Source organism: Brassica oleracea, chromosome C4 (assembly GCF_000695525.1).
Source record: "Brassica oleracea var. oleracea cultivar TO1000 chromosome C4, BOL, whole genome shotgun sequence".
Classification (NCBI taxonomy): domain Eukaryota; kingdom Viridiplantae; phylum Streptophyta; class Magnoliopsida; order Brassicales; family Brassicaceae; genus Brassica; species Brassica oleracea.
The window spans coordinates 24,301,253-24,312,786 of record NC_027751.1 but is presented as its reverse complement, the minus strand read 5'-3'; the positions used below and the strand labels follow the sequence as shown (position 1 = coordinate 24,312,786).

General features: G+C 40.0%; 3 protein-coding genes across 7 annotated transcripts in view; 2 read left to right on the top strand and 1 right to left on the bottom strand.

Moving 5' to 3' along the window:
* Positions 1 to 2,569, top strand: part of LOC106341725 (peptidyl-prolyl cis-trans isomerase CYP63) — a 3,670-nt gene extending 1,101 nt beyond the window's left edge. The window contains exons 5-14 of one of the 2 annotated variants that reach the window (XM_013780428.1): positions 83 to 107; positions 352 to 390; positions 461 to 578; positions 687 to 847; positions 913 to 1,156; positions 1,253 to 1,344; positions 1,449 to 1,575; positions 1,685 to 1,885; positions 1,980 to 2,036; positions 2,123 to 2,569. In XM_013780428.1, the coding sequence (XP_013635882.1) occupies positions 83 to 107; positions 352 to 390; positions 461 to 578; positions 687 to 847; positions 913 to 1,156; positions 1,253 to 1,344; positions 1,449 to 1,575; positions 1,685 to 1,885; positions 1,980 to 2,036; positions 2,123 to 2,381 (1,323 nt within the window). In that variant the 3' untranslated portion in view covers positions 2,382 to 2,569. Of the gene's footprint in view, positions 1 to 82; positions 108 to 351; positions 391 to 460; positions 579 to 686; positions 848 to 912; positions 1,157 to 1,252; positions 1,345 to 1,448; positions 1,576 to 1,684; positions 1,886 to 1,964; positions 2,037 to 2,122 lie in introns of both variants that reach the window. The other variant, XM_013780427.1, reaches the window with a different exon arrangement.
* Positions 2,570 to 3,320: 751 nt separating this feature from the next.
* On the top strand, positions 3,321 to 4,372 carry LOC106341959 (guanine nucleotide-binding protein subunit gamma 1-like). Of its 3 annotated transcripts, none has more exons than XM_013780720.1 (4): positions 3,321 to 3,574; positions 3,868 to 3,920; positions 4,030 to 4,074; positions 4,148 to 4,372. In XM_013780720.1, the coding sequence occupies exons 1-4, from the start codon at positions 3,470 to 3,472 to the stop codon at positions 4,197 to 4,199; spliced, it is 255 nt and encodes an 84-aa protein (XP_013636174.1). In that variant the 5' UTR covers positions 3,321 to 3,469; the 3' UTR covers positions 4,200 to 4,372. The 3 variants fall into 3 exon arrangements, 1 of the variants encoding a protein (XP_013636174.1); XR_001269784.1 differs by having other exon boundaries at positions 3,458 to 3,574; positions 3,868 to 3,948; positions 4,148 to 4,193; XR_001269783.1 differs by having other exon boundaries at positions 3,458 to 3,574; positions 3,868 to 3,948; positions 4,030 to 4,372.
* Positions 4,373 to 4,653: 281 nt separating this feature from the next.
* LOC106341958 (protein transport protein SEC31 homolog B) lies at positions 4,654 to 10,830 on the bottom strand. 2 transcript variants are annotated; one of them, XM_013780718.1, is made up of 22 exons: positions 10,373 to 10,830; positions 10,243 to 10,297; positions 10,031 to 10,153; positions 9,867 to 9,963; positions 9,737 to 9,773; positions 9,543 to 9,648; positions 9,404 to 9,461; positions 9,180 to 9,277; positions 8,957 to 9,076; positions 8,657 to 8,699; positions 8,435 to 8,556; positions 8,228 to 8,355; positions 7,567 to 8,131; positions 7,370 to 7,462; positions 7,030 to 7,215; positions 6,733 to 6,946; positions 6,591 to 6,649; positions 6,315 to 6,479; positions 5,770 to 5,901; positions 5,412 to 5,688; positions 5,073 to 5,311; positions 4,654 to 4,960 (listed from the first exon to the last, which is right to left on the bottom strand). In XM_013780718.1, exons 1-22 carry the CDS (start codon positions 10,687 to 10,689, stop codon positions 4,871 to 4,873), a joined length of 3,324 nt encoding a protein of 1,107 aa, XP_013636172.1. In that variant the 5' UTR covers positions 10,690 to 10,830; the 3' UTR covers positions 4,654 to 4,870. The 2 variants fall into 2 exon arrangements, with proteins under 2 accessions (XP_013636172.1, XP_013636173.1); XM_013780719.1 differs by having other exon boundaries at positions 8,663 to 8,699.
* Between the last annotated feature and the right edge of the window lie 704 nt (positions 10,831 to 11,534).

The window sequence follows — 11,534 nt, the reverse complement described above, 5'->3', positions numbered from 1 at the left end:
CCCCCCCCCCCCCTTCTACTTTTTCTTCTATCATTTTTTATGCTTCTGATGGTCAGACAAACGAATTCTTTATTCATTACAGGGTGGTGATTTTTCTAATGGAAATGGTATTCTTCTAACCTGTTTTCCTCTAATCATAAATTATATATAACGTATATTTTTATGTTGTGTGTACCTCATGGCCGTAGAGGCAGTCTAGTTAGTAGTTAGCCAACACACACACGTTTTAGGAACTGACACAAAGGAGCTAATTTTACATATTTACATATGATGAAAATGGCACTTTAGAAGGGGTCTCTGATTCATTACACTAAGAATAAATGATTTGGAAGGACTTTGGTTGGTTTGCAGGCACCGGCGGGGAGAGCATCTATGGTGGGAAGTTTCCAGGTACTACTTTTTTATATTCATCTTTCTGGCGTTGGTAAAATATTCTCAATATTTCCTGTTACCTCTGCAGATGAGAACTTTGAACTGGACCATGAAGAAGGTGGAGTCCTTTCGATGGCAAATTGTGGCCCAAACACCAACGGGTCACAGTTTTTTATCCTTTTCAAACGCCAGCCACATCTCGATGGGTAATGCATGTTCCATAGATATATGGTTATTTCTTAGAAATTAAACTCAATTGTAAAAAAAAAAAAAAAAACAGTTTGAAATGTCCTGTCCCTTGAATCATATTGTAGGAAGCATGTTGTATTTGGGAAAGTCGTGAAGGGAATGGAAGTTGTCAAGAAAATGGAGCTTGTAGGGACGAGTGATGGTAAACCAACCAGCAATGTCAAAATAATTGACTGTGGCCAAGTGTCTCAGTTAAAAGCCGAGGATGCTGCTGAAAAAGATAAAGGTAGTCTCAAGTTAAATTTTTGATTGTGGAATGGCTGGCTATATTTATGATTCGGTGATTTCCAGGGAAATTGAAAAAATCTAGCAGGGAGAAGAGGATTAAGCGAAAAAGAAGATACTCGTCTTCCTCAGATTCATATAGCTCAAGTTCTGAATCAGAAACAGATTCATCCTCTAGTTCTTCCAGTGATGGGAAGCGTAGGAAGAGGAGGAGGTCAACAAAGAGACACAAAGGCCGACGCGGGGAAAGCAATATCAAAGGACGAAAGGGGAAAAAGAATGCTCGAGGAGATAGACCACCTCAGCGCAGGTCTGGTGGCTATTAGCTCCTCAGTTAATGGTATTTAGGTTACGTCTTTGCCAGTTCTTCTTTAGTGTGTTTGTTTGTTTTTTTTTTTTTTAACAGAAACAAGGATAGTTCAAGTGACACCGAGAGTAGCAATTCTGATGACGAGAGAATGGGCCACGAAAAGGCCAAAAAGTCAAAGAAAGCTAAAGGTAAGTGGTGTAACTGTTAAGAATCTTGGTTCTTTCAGCCTATATTTGGCAACTAGTTATCGTATGTGGAAGTGACATTGAATCTTGCTCTCTTCTTGGAACAGATGGTGTGCCTGCTGCTGATTCTAGTCCTGCGGAGAAGAAATTTTCGGGGGAGTCTCTTCTGAATGAAAATGAACTTGTCGGTAATGGAAAAGCCACCAAAGTTGATAATGACTCAGTGAAATCGAGGTTAATCCCCCTTTACTTTGTGTTCATTCTCCAGCTCTAGCTCTGCTTTTGCATTTCCGTGTTCTGATTTGTGGAATGTCCCTGACGAACTTTACCATTTTCTATATAGGAGTATGAGCCCAGCTTCTAGAAGAGATCAAAACAGTAAGAGGAGCAAAGGTGTGAGGAAATCTCCAAATGGTGAGCCCAAGCGCATCCGAAAGGGGCGTGGGTTCACAGAACGTTATTCATTTGCTCGGAAGTACCGTACACCATCTCCTGAGCGTTCCCCTCCGAGAAGAAGCTTTCAGGACAGGAACACGAGGGACAGGTAACTTAAATCTATACAACATAAAGTCGACATTGTATATAAATACTAAAGCCTTGTTGTTTTGTTTAAATTTGTGGAGGTATCCAAGCAACAGGAGTTACTCTGAACGCTCGCGATTTAGGAGCCCACCAAGGAGAAGGAGCCCTCCAAGGTTCGCTTTCTTATCTCTTTATTATACATGGATATAGATTCTAAACTCCTAAGAGTCGCTTACATTAACTTGTCTGTCGTGCATAGGTACAACCGGAGGAGAAGAAGCATTTCACGGAGTCCAGATGGGCAGCGCAGACGTTGGAGAGAGAGCCAAAGTCCAAGTCATCGTAGCCCTAGCCCCAGAAAGAGGCAGCCAATTAGCCAAGACCTTAAATCCCGTCTGGGGCCACAAAGATCTCCTCCCGTCATAGGAGGAGGACGCACGTCTCCTGCACAATCGCTCAGCGCTTCGCCCTCAACCTCCCCATCGGGACAGAGAGGTTTGGTTAGCTATGCAGATTGATCACTCATCCTGATGACTTCCGAGTTTTGTTGTTGTTGTGATATGATGATACTCGTCACCTTTGGCTGTTGTTGCTTTACAAGATTTTGTTAATCAAATTCAGAGACTAGTTTTTATTTCAGAATAGATTTTGGGGATTTAATAATGTGCGTGCGATAACACAATCCTTTTGGGGATTTCGGGGACCCATTGAGTAATTTAAATCTATAATAGATTAGATTTGAGCTTTTATTGGGCTCTCACCTACGTTGCACGGAAGCTTCATCGGACGTCCGCTTCCCGCTTCGGAACCGGAATCGGAATCGGAACCTCATGGAAGCTTACGGAATCTCGCTTCCAAAACGCTTCTAAAATATTCTCTTTAAGAACACGTTGGAAGCTTACGATTCCGTTTTGGAATCACGCTTCCATTCTTTAATAAAAAAAACACAATATCTTATATCAATAAAAATATAAAATTATAATTTTTAATTTATATAAAATCCAAATTTTAATAGTATTGAATATAGAGAATATAAATATAAAAATATTAAAATTAATGCTATAAATTATCTTTATGCATTGAGGCTTTTATTAAAGATAAATCATATATACAAATATATTGTGTCAATTACTAAAAATAATTAATATAGTAATTTGTTTTAAATTTATTTTATGTGTATTTTCACAGTTTTAATTTGAAATCATTAAAAATAATTATAAAAGAATAAATGCTTTATTTTAAATTTATATCATATAATTTTCAGTCCTATATTTTTGTAGAAAAATCTTATATTTTAAATATATATATATGTATATTCTTATATTTACATATATTCTTATAATGTTGTTGCTCTCACACTAATCCTCATGGATCGTGTGCCCTACTAATAAGTGAAAGCAATTCTTTAGTTATGGCCCATGGTCCTATTGTAAAGCTTATATTGGGCTTTAAAAATGTGTGAATAGGAGTGACTTTTGGAGAAAAAGAGAGGTTCATACGTGTACGGAGGAGGGGGCCAGAGTTTCTTTTCTGAGGGTGTCAGATCTGAGAGAGAGAGAGAGTGGGTGACCGAGAGCATCATAGTCCCCATTATCAGAGCTGAGATATGGAGGAAAAGGAGCAGGAAGCTGCTTCTGTGGGCGATGCACGAGGGAAGCACATGATCCTTGCGGAGCTTGGTCGTGTGGAACAGGAAGTCAGATTCTTGGAGGTGAGATTCTTCTTTCTAATTCACACTTGCTCGATCGATGTTAGTAGGTCTTTGTCTCAGATAATTGAATTGTTGCACCTAAGATGAATTGTGGTATTGTAGATTGTTTTCTAAGAAATGGCTCCATTGATCTTTGGTATCATTTGCTTACCTCATTCCTTCCTATATACTTGTCATCATAGTCCAGCCTTTTCTCATTCATATGATCTGCTTTTCAATCGAGGATTGTATGTCTCCATCTTACTTTTCCCGTTGCTATTTATTTAATAACAAATTAGCTTTCTACTCTCCAGAAAGAGTTGCAAGCGCTCGGCCAGACAGATATTGTATCAACCGTGTGTGAGGAGTAAGTGAGGGAGGGATTCTCACCCTATGTATGTTTTTTTTTACCTAGTTTCCTGAAACTTGCGTGTTGATTGGGTGATCAACTTGTATATATTTGTCATGCCTCACAGGCTGCTTTGTGTCATCGAGGAAGCACCCGACCCTCTCTTGCCACTGTGAGTTGCTTCTAACTCTCTTTGGTGTTGTTAAATTTGGTTGCTGACTTAGGATGGGACCGGTGGTTTGAAGGACCCAAATGGGGGAGAAGGCTGCATATGCTTTATACTTTGATTCAAGATAGTAAAATGTAGGTTGGCAGTTTTGGTGTTAAGATATATCTTTAACATGGGACCAAACAATTATAAAAAATGTGGGTCCTTTCAACATTGTGTTGTAAAATCGTACAGGTTACGATGACCATTGGGTTGTGTATAATTGTTTAGTTGCACGTATGTAAACAGTATATCTTTAATATTTTGTCTGTATGAGAGCCGAGCAATTGGGGGTGTATGAGCTTCTCAGGAGCATTTTCTTTCTCTTAACATGCGTAAAATATATCTCATCTTTCTTCTCTCTCAGCACAAACACTGCCCAACTCCCCTCCCCCACTAGATGCATGCTACTGTTTGATTGATTGCATTTTTTTGACAAAACATTGTGAACGTAAATATAATAAACAAAACAAAATACAGTATTAGAGTAAAACTAAAAGAAAAGAGAAAACAAACTCGTCCGGAAAAGTAACATCCAGAACATGAAGCAATCTGATTCTATCTTTATCTTAAACAAATTTGGGTAATTGAGTTCATAAATGTATATATAAAAGAAGAAAAAAAAGACTGGAACAGCAGCAGCGTTCTAAAAGAGAACAAAAAAAATAAAGAAAGCAAAAGGAGTCTGATACATACGTCTCTCCTGTGGATTTATAATTTTACCGACCCAGAAATGAAGACAAAAAAAAAAAAACAACAATCACCGCATATTTTGCCTGCCTTTGATCATCCGCTTCAATGTCGAAAGCCAGAAGTTGCATTCATCCCATTCGCTGGTCGTCAGAAGTACCTGTTCCAAGAGTTAAAAAAAACAAATGCACTGAATGCTTCTTTCTTTGTCTCATTCGCCTGCTAAAACACCAAATAGCAAGTAACCAGAGATCACTTCGCTAACTTATTACCTGTATCTGAAGGGCTGCACCGAAGTCCTGATTGTCCAGCGCATGGCAGAGCTGTGCAAGTTTGTCGGCAGCATTCTTGGAGATGTCTCCGCTATTCAGTCTCACAAACAGAGCACCTAATTTTCTTGAGTTGTCTTCTATCTCACGCTTCTTGGTAGGATTTGCACGTGCGCCTCCCAGTGCTTCCGATGTCTCATTGAAAAGCCTCGTCAATGTTGCTATCACAGGTTTCTGGTGCGCTGGAACAGAGTTCATAACATGTGACCATTTCTTATGTTTTTCTTTTTTATGTCAGAAAACAGAAAAGAAAAATGGTGCTAATGTCTCGTTGTACAATACCTGGGACGTTGGAAGTATCTGCAGTCTGAACAGTTGGTGGCGGAGCTGCAGGGGCAGGGGCTGCCTGCTGTGTTTGAGGACTTGCTGGTTGCACAGAACCTATAACAGATCTTGGAACAACTCCTGGAGTTGACATAGGTGTAAATCCTATGGGTCCAGCTCCTGGACCAACTACTTGGGGCATCTTGGGGTTAGGATATTGCCCAATTTGTGAAGGGCCAGAAGATGCATATGAACCAGTACCAGGAGGAACGGGGTATGCATTGTTAGATGGTCCCTGATCACATAGCTGTTAGCTTAATCAAACTAAAAAGTGCGGGAAAATTCAAACACAGTTGAGTCGAAAAATTTAACATACGGTGAATGAATGAGAAGCAATGGTTGGCTGCTGATATTGGTCTGCGTTCTTCAGTGCAAGGGGAGTTGAAGGAACAAAAGTAGTTCTCATGGATGGCTGAGCATTGCTTGCAGGCCCCGGAGGATATGATGGCTGCATATACACACGTTTGTCAAGAAATTGGCCCAAGAAACCTATACATAACAAACAAAACAGTTCCCCACCACAAACTTTTCCTCACGACCTATAAGATATAGATTTTACAGAACCGAACTGAATCAAAGGTCTACATTATCCCATTTTCCGGACGTGTCATTAGAGGCTGAAATTCGGTTGGGGAGTATACTTTTCGGGGTTTTTTAAGAACCAGACATTTGGCCACCACATACATAATCCAGATGATGTCTTCCTATCTCAAAAAATTGACCAATACCCTATAAAATAAACGGAAAATCTCCTGATCTAGACATCTGAAAACTGCCTGATAATGATGACCATTTATGCATATGATGTTGTAACGAAGAATGGGTAAAAAGGAAATGCAACAAAGCCAAAACTTCAGGAACCTGCGGTGCTGGCTGAGCTTGGTGAGGCATAAACATGGTTGCTTGTTGCATTGGTGGATGTGAAGCTGGGGGCACATATCCTCCAACATAAGAATCGGTGTATGGTTGTTGATACTGATTATCATATGGGTTACTGATAATGTTTGGTTGCGCCTGCGTTGGCTCCTAAGCCACAAAAGAATACATGCTAAGTTTGTTGTCCGTACAAGCTATATGGATTCCAAAGATATCCAGATTCCAGTTTAAAGACAGTTGCAGAGAAAAAAAGAATGAGACCTGATTATATGGTATGGTGCTTTGAAGCTGAATGTTGCCTGAAGCTGCAGTGTTAGTCTCTGCATGCAGTATAAAATACATTAATTCTATCATCAGAATTCAATACTCTATAAAATAAATCAAATTACTACTGCATACGCACCAGGTTCTGCAGAGAGGGAAATACGATCACGTAATATAGAAAGTTCAGGTGACAAGCCACCAGAATCCAAAACTTTCAAGTACTTCATTGCCGTTGTAAGAAGCCCTTGGCTGGCCAATATCTCAGCATAACTCTCAAAGAGTTTACAAAGAGATGCGCTGAACTTTTTGTTCCCAGTTGCCAAAGCAAGAACAAGAGTCTTCTCCATAAGATCCTATTGAAAGAAAAGGGCAGAAAATATGATGACCAGAGAAGCCCAACTTAATTTATGCACAAAACCTGGAAAGCGATACACACTTGAAGAAGCTCAGCGTAAGATCTTCCATCACGCTCGTTTGCAAGGCTCCTTGACCAAATTTCTACTGTTCTGTCAACATTTCCTGCACAAATGTAGCACAGGACTGCAGCCAAAGTGTTACCAGCATCCATCAACTTTGAGGCAAGTACATCGCACAGGGTGGCCCATTGTTCTCCTTGTGCAAACTGTTTGCCAATGAATATAAGAGCAGCATTCATTACAAAGTAGTTTTACAGTGACCAGAATCACCTAGCAGTTCCATGCATCATGTCACACTGACGAGTTGTTCATCTCGGTTCATGAGTAAGACATGAAAAGTAAAGAGTTCGAGAAGCTTACAGTACAGAGGAGGGCAAGAGTTTCTTTCCAGAACTTGTGTGACCTTGTATAGATAAGGCTCGTGAGATCGTTGTTTACCATCGCAGCAACAACCTGAAAACAGATTAACATACAGTAGTTTAGAGGCTTTACGACCATAAACAGGGATGTCGATGGCACTTGCCTACACATCAAGCGGGAAAGAACTATATATATACCTTCATGTAAGGTGCCCTGCTTGTCTTTAGATATTTCTCACGAGTGCTCTCCCACAAAGATGTACCACCAACATGAGCAATAACTAAAGCATCAGCCATCTTCTTTGCAGATATACACTGATCCACCGCTTCCTTGTAATCTCCAACAACTAAAGCACGCTGGATAGCATCATCAAATACTAGGTCAGAACTTTCTTCCTCTTCTTCTGGCATTTCTTGGGTTTCTTCTAATTTGCCAGTAAAATCTGCCTCAGGAGGCGTAAAATCTTTGGCAGATGCAGTAGATACAGGTGTATCAGGTTTAGCAGGAAAGTTGTTAAAGAAGTCTTCTCCATTGTCCATAGCAAAAGCAGCTGCCTCGTTAGTTTCCAAAGGCTCCAGTGCATGCGCCGCAGTATCCTCTAATCCAATGCCATTTAGATCTGACGAGAGCCCTTCCACTGCCTGATCCTTTTCCACAGAAGGCAAACTAAAGCCGAGATGGCTGATCAACTTTGTCCTTGTAGTTTCTTCATCTTCGAACATGATTTTCAGCAAGCCCCATGTCTCCTTCTCCTCTTCGGATCTGCAAAATCAGTGAAGATAAACAGAGCAAAATTGAGTTGTCTGATGAGATTGCTAAGGGCGACTATGAACATGTCAATTATAAGGATTGGCATACTCAGTCTCTTCAGATTTCTTCTCACACAAACCCCGTAGAGAAGTCTTATCACCATTTTCTATTGCGGCATCAAATTCAGAAGTTCGACTCACCAAACTCTGTTCTGTCACCAGGCTGTGCAGAAAAAGCTGGACATGACATTTAGCCAAATAAGAATCGTCGAAGAAAGGGGTATAACAGAAGACAGTATCATTCGTAACTACCTACCTCAGATGGAATGCCTGAGGCACCCTTCACTGGGGCCTTTGCATGAAAGGATACAAGTTTTCCCCCAAATCCAAAGGATGCACCAACTGGGCGCTTATACCATTTTGGTGCTCTTAAAGGAGCTGCATAAATAAGATTATAAGAAGTGAGGTTGGTTCTGGTGCTATTCCATTCTGCAACATAGGAATGATACAAATTGTTCAGAACGGGAAACGAAATTACCAGTACCAAAAGTATTCTCTTCAGCACCATAGCGACTGCAACCCTGCAACAATGGCGTTGGATACATATTTTTAATTTATTCTTAGTGGTGAAAAGGGAGATCGAGAGTCCAACAAGTATTGCTAGTAAGGTAAATCTCAAACGGAAAGTGCATCATATTAAATACTAATACATTTGATGACCAGTAGAGCAATAAACTAGGATCCAAAGTAATATTCACAGGTTCGGTTTTCCTCATACATTAAATTTCATCTAGAACAGAACAATTTACAAACACTGAAGGGCAAACTAACAAGATACCTCGATGTTGTAGATGCCAATTTTCCCATCAAATGAAGATGCTGATATAACTCCAGGAATCTTTGGGTACCAATGAACATCAAAATTCCAATTGTTGCCAGCAGGTAACTCGGCTACAATCTGATATAGTTGATCAAGTTAGGTCAAAATGAAGATTAGCTAACTAAGTAAAGGATGAAAGCTAGCAGATATGCATCTTTCATCAATTGCTTCTCCCTACTACCTCTGCTGTATTAGTGTCCCAGCAAATAGTTCGGTTGTCTTTAGCACAGGTAAGAAGATATGAACTGTCACTTGGACACCACTCCATTGCAATCACACCTGTAAGATAAGAAGTATCACCACTACAATTCACCGAGATATTAACACTAAAAAAAATGAAGACAGCAGGACTATGACATATAACACTGTAAAAAAAGAATTTGTATAGCAATGATAAGAAAATACCTTTTTGGTGTCCAGTAAACTCGCGCACAGGTGACATTGTATTCCTCATGTCCCAGAGCTGATTGCGGACACCTTAGGTTACTAGACGAGCCAAATTTGAATGTATGAAGCAAGGCATTAAAAAGAAAGATAGGTTTACCTTGAGAGTAGGTGAACTGTCGTCATCTGATGCGACCATTATCTGAGTAGCAATGTCAGGGTTCCATTGTAAAACAGAGCACCGACGTCGAACAGAATCTGCAAAGCTGTTGATTGATAATGGGCAGATCAAGGTTTGTGTAGCAAGAATAGAGAGCACGTCGGTAATATCACTTTAAAGAAGTGAATACTTACTTAATTATCGGCTTCTGCTTCCTCAAGTCCCATATTACTGGGGAGGGAGGGGGGGACACAATGAGCAGAAGCAGAATTAGAGTGGAGATAAAAGAACTACAGATAGAAAAAGGGGGTAGTAAAATCACACCAGTAGTCCCATTGTAGGAGGTAGAGGCTAATATCTGTTGAACTTTTCTGTTCCACGAAATAAAGGAGATTTCACCTTGAGTAGCAGAACCAGTACCCTGCATAATATTTAAGATGCTCTCTCAGATTCAAATCAGTGAAAGAGAGTGGTGGTTGGTTTATTACCTTGAGAAGTGGAAAATGAGAAGGCTCAGAAGGCTTAGTTAAATCCCAAATGCAAATTTCACCATCATCAGCGCCAGAGGCGAGTAGATTTGGGGTGAAAGCATTGAACTCAAGACCACGAACCTGACAAAATACAAATACGTGGCAAAAAAAATGAGGAGTGTGATTAAACAACGCAAGAGAAGGAAGGAAGGAAGATAAATACAACTCACGGGCCCTTTGTGAACTGAAAGATGTCCAACGAGTGCATTTTCACTGGACTTGGAACTGAAAAAAACGAAACGTGACAATTGCTCCAGTTAACACATCAATTAAGGTAATCCGGAAGAAAAAAGCACCCACCCGGTTAGAGAAAGCGGATTCCAGAGATCTATATTTCCATCCACAAGCCCGCCCGCAATTAGACCCATGGAGAATTCCTCTGAACCAGATCCGTTTCTTCCCCATGCCACTCTATTGAAGCGCTCCGAGCTGCTTATTTCCCCCACCAGTGTCAATTCGCGATCGTCAGACTCGAAATCCAGCTTGAATATCTCCAGGTTGGCCGAAGAACTAAAGGACAGATCCACCGCTCCGGCCATGGTTCCGGCCGCCATGTAAGGAGCGTCGGGAGCCAGAGCCACGGAGGCGGATCTCCCCACCCCCTTGATGCAAGCCATAATGAAATCAACGGGATCGGGGAGTCTCGGGGCTTAGGGTGAACTCATCTCTGATGTTGTCAATTGGGATCTGAACAACAAGAAGTGCTAGGGGAGAGAGTTTACCCCATTCTATCATTATTTAGTTTAGGACATCAACATCTTCTTCATAAGGGTGAAAACTGTCATCTTACCTCAAAAGTGTAAGGGTCCTCTCGGAATCTCCTCTAAGGTTCTCACAGCCATTCTTTGCATGACACGTCACTTACTCTTTCTGGCTCAAATCCATCTTATATATGGGCCCATAATTTTGTTATCCCTAATGGGCTGCTACGAGTTTCTGAGAGTTAATAATGATCGTTGGTTATCCAATAAGGTGAACTGCAACAAGGGAATATGGTGTGATCTCTTTTTTATTATTTGAAAAACATTATTAACAATTAACCTTATTCCCATGTGTGATTAACCAAAATGCCATTACTTATGTGTCATCATAAGAATCATTCTCACAACCTTTATTAAATAATTCTTCCTTGTCTAGACTAATTACATGTAATGTCATTATTTATTATTTGGATCCTTTCATACAATATACAATATGATTCTTTATTGCATTACTAAAAACCAATTGATAGTTGTAAATAATATATGAATTGTGATTACATTACTAAAATTATGGTGTACACTGACGGTTATTAACAATACACTTAGACAACTACGAAAGGTTGTCTTTCCCAAATGTGGTGTGGCATAATATTAGTGTATTTTTCGATGTGTATACTACATTATTTTACAAATTCGTAGTATAATATTAGTGGATTCTTCGATATATATGTTGTATTATTTTATAGAAGTTAGCATACATT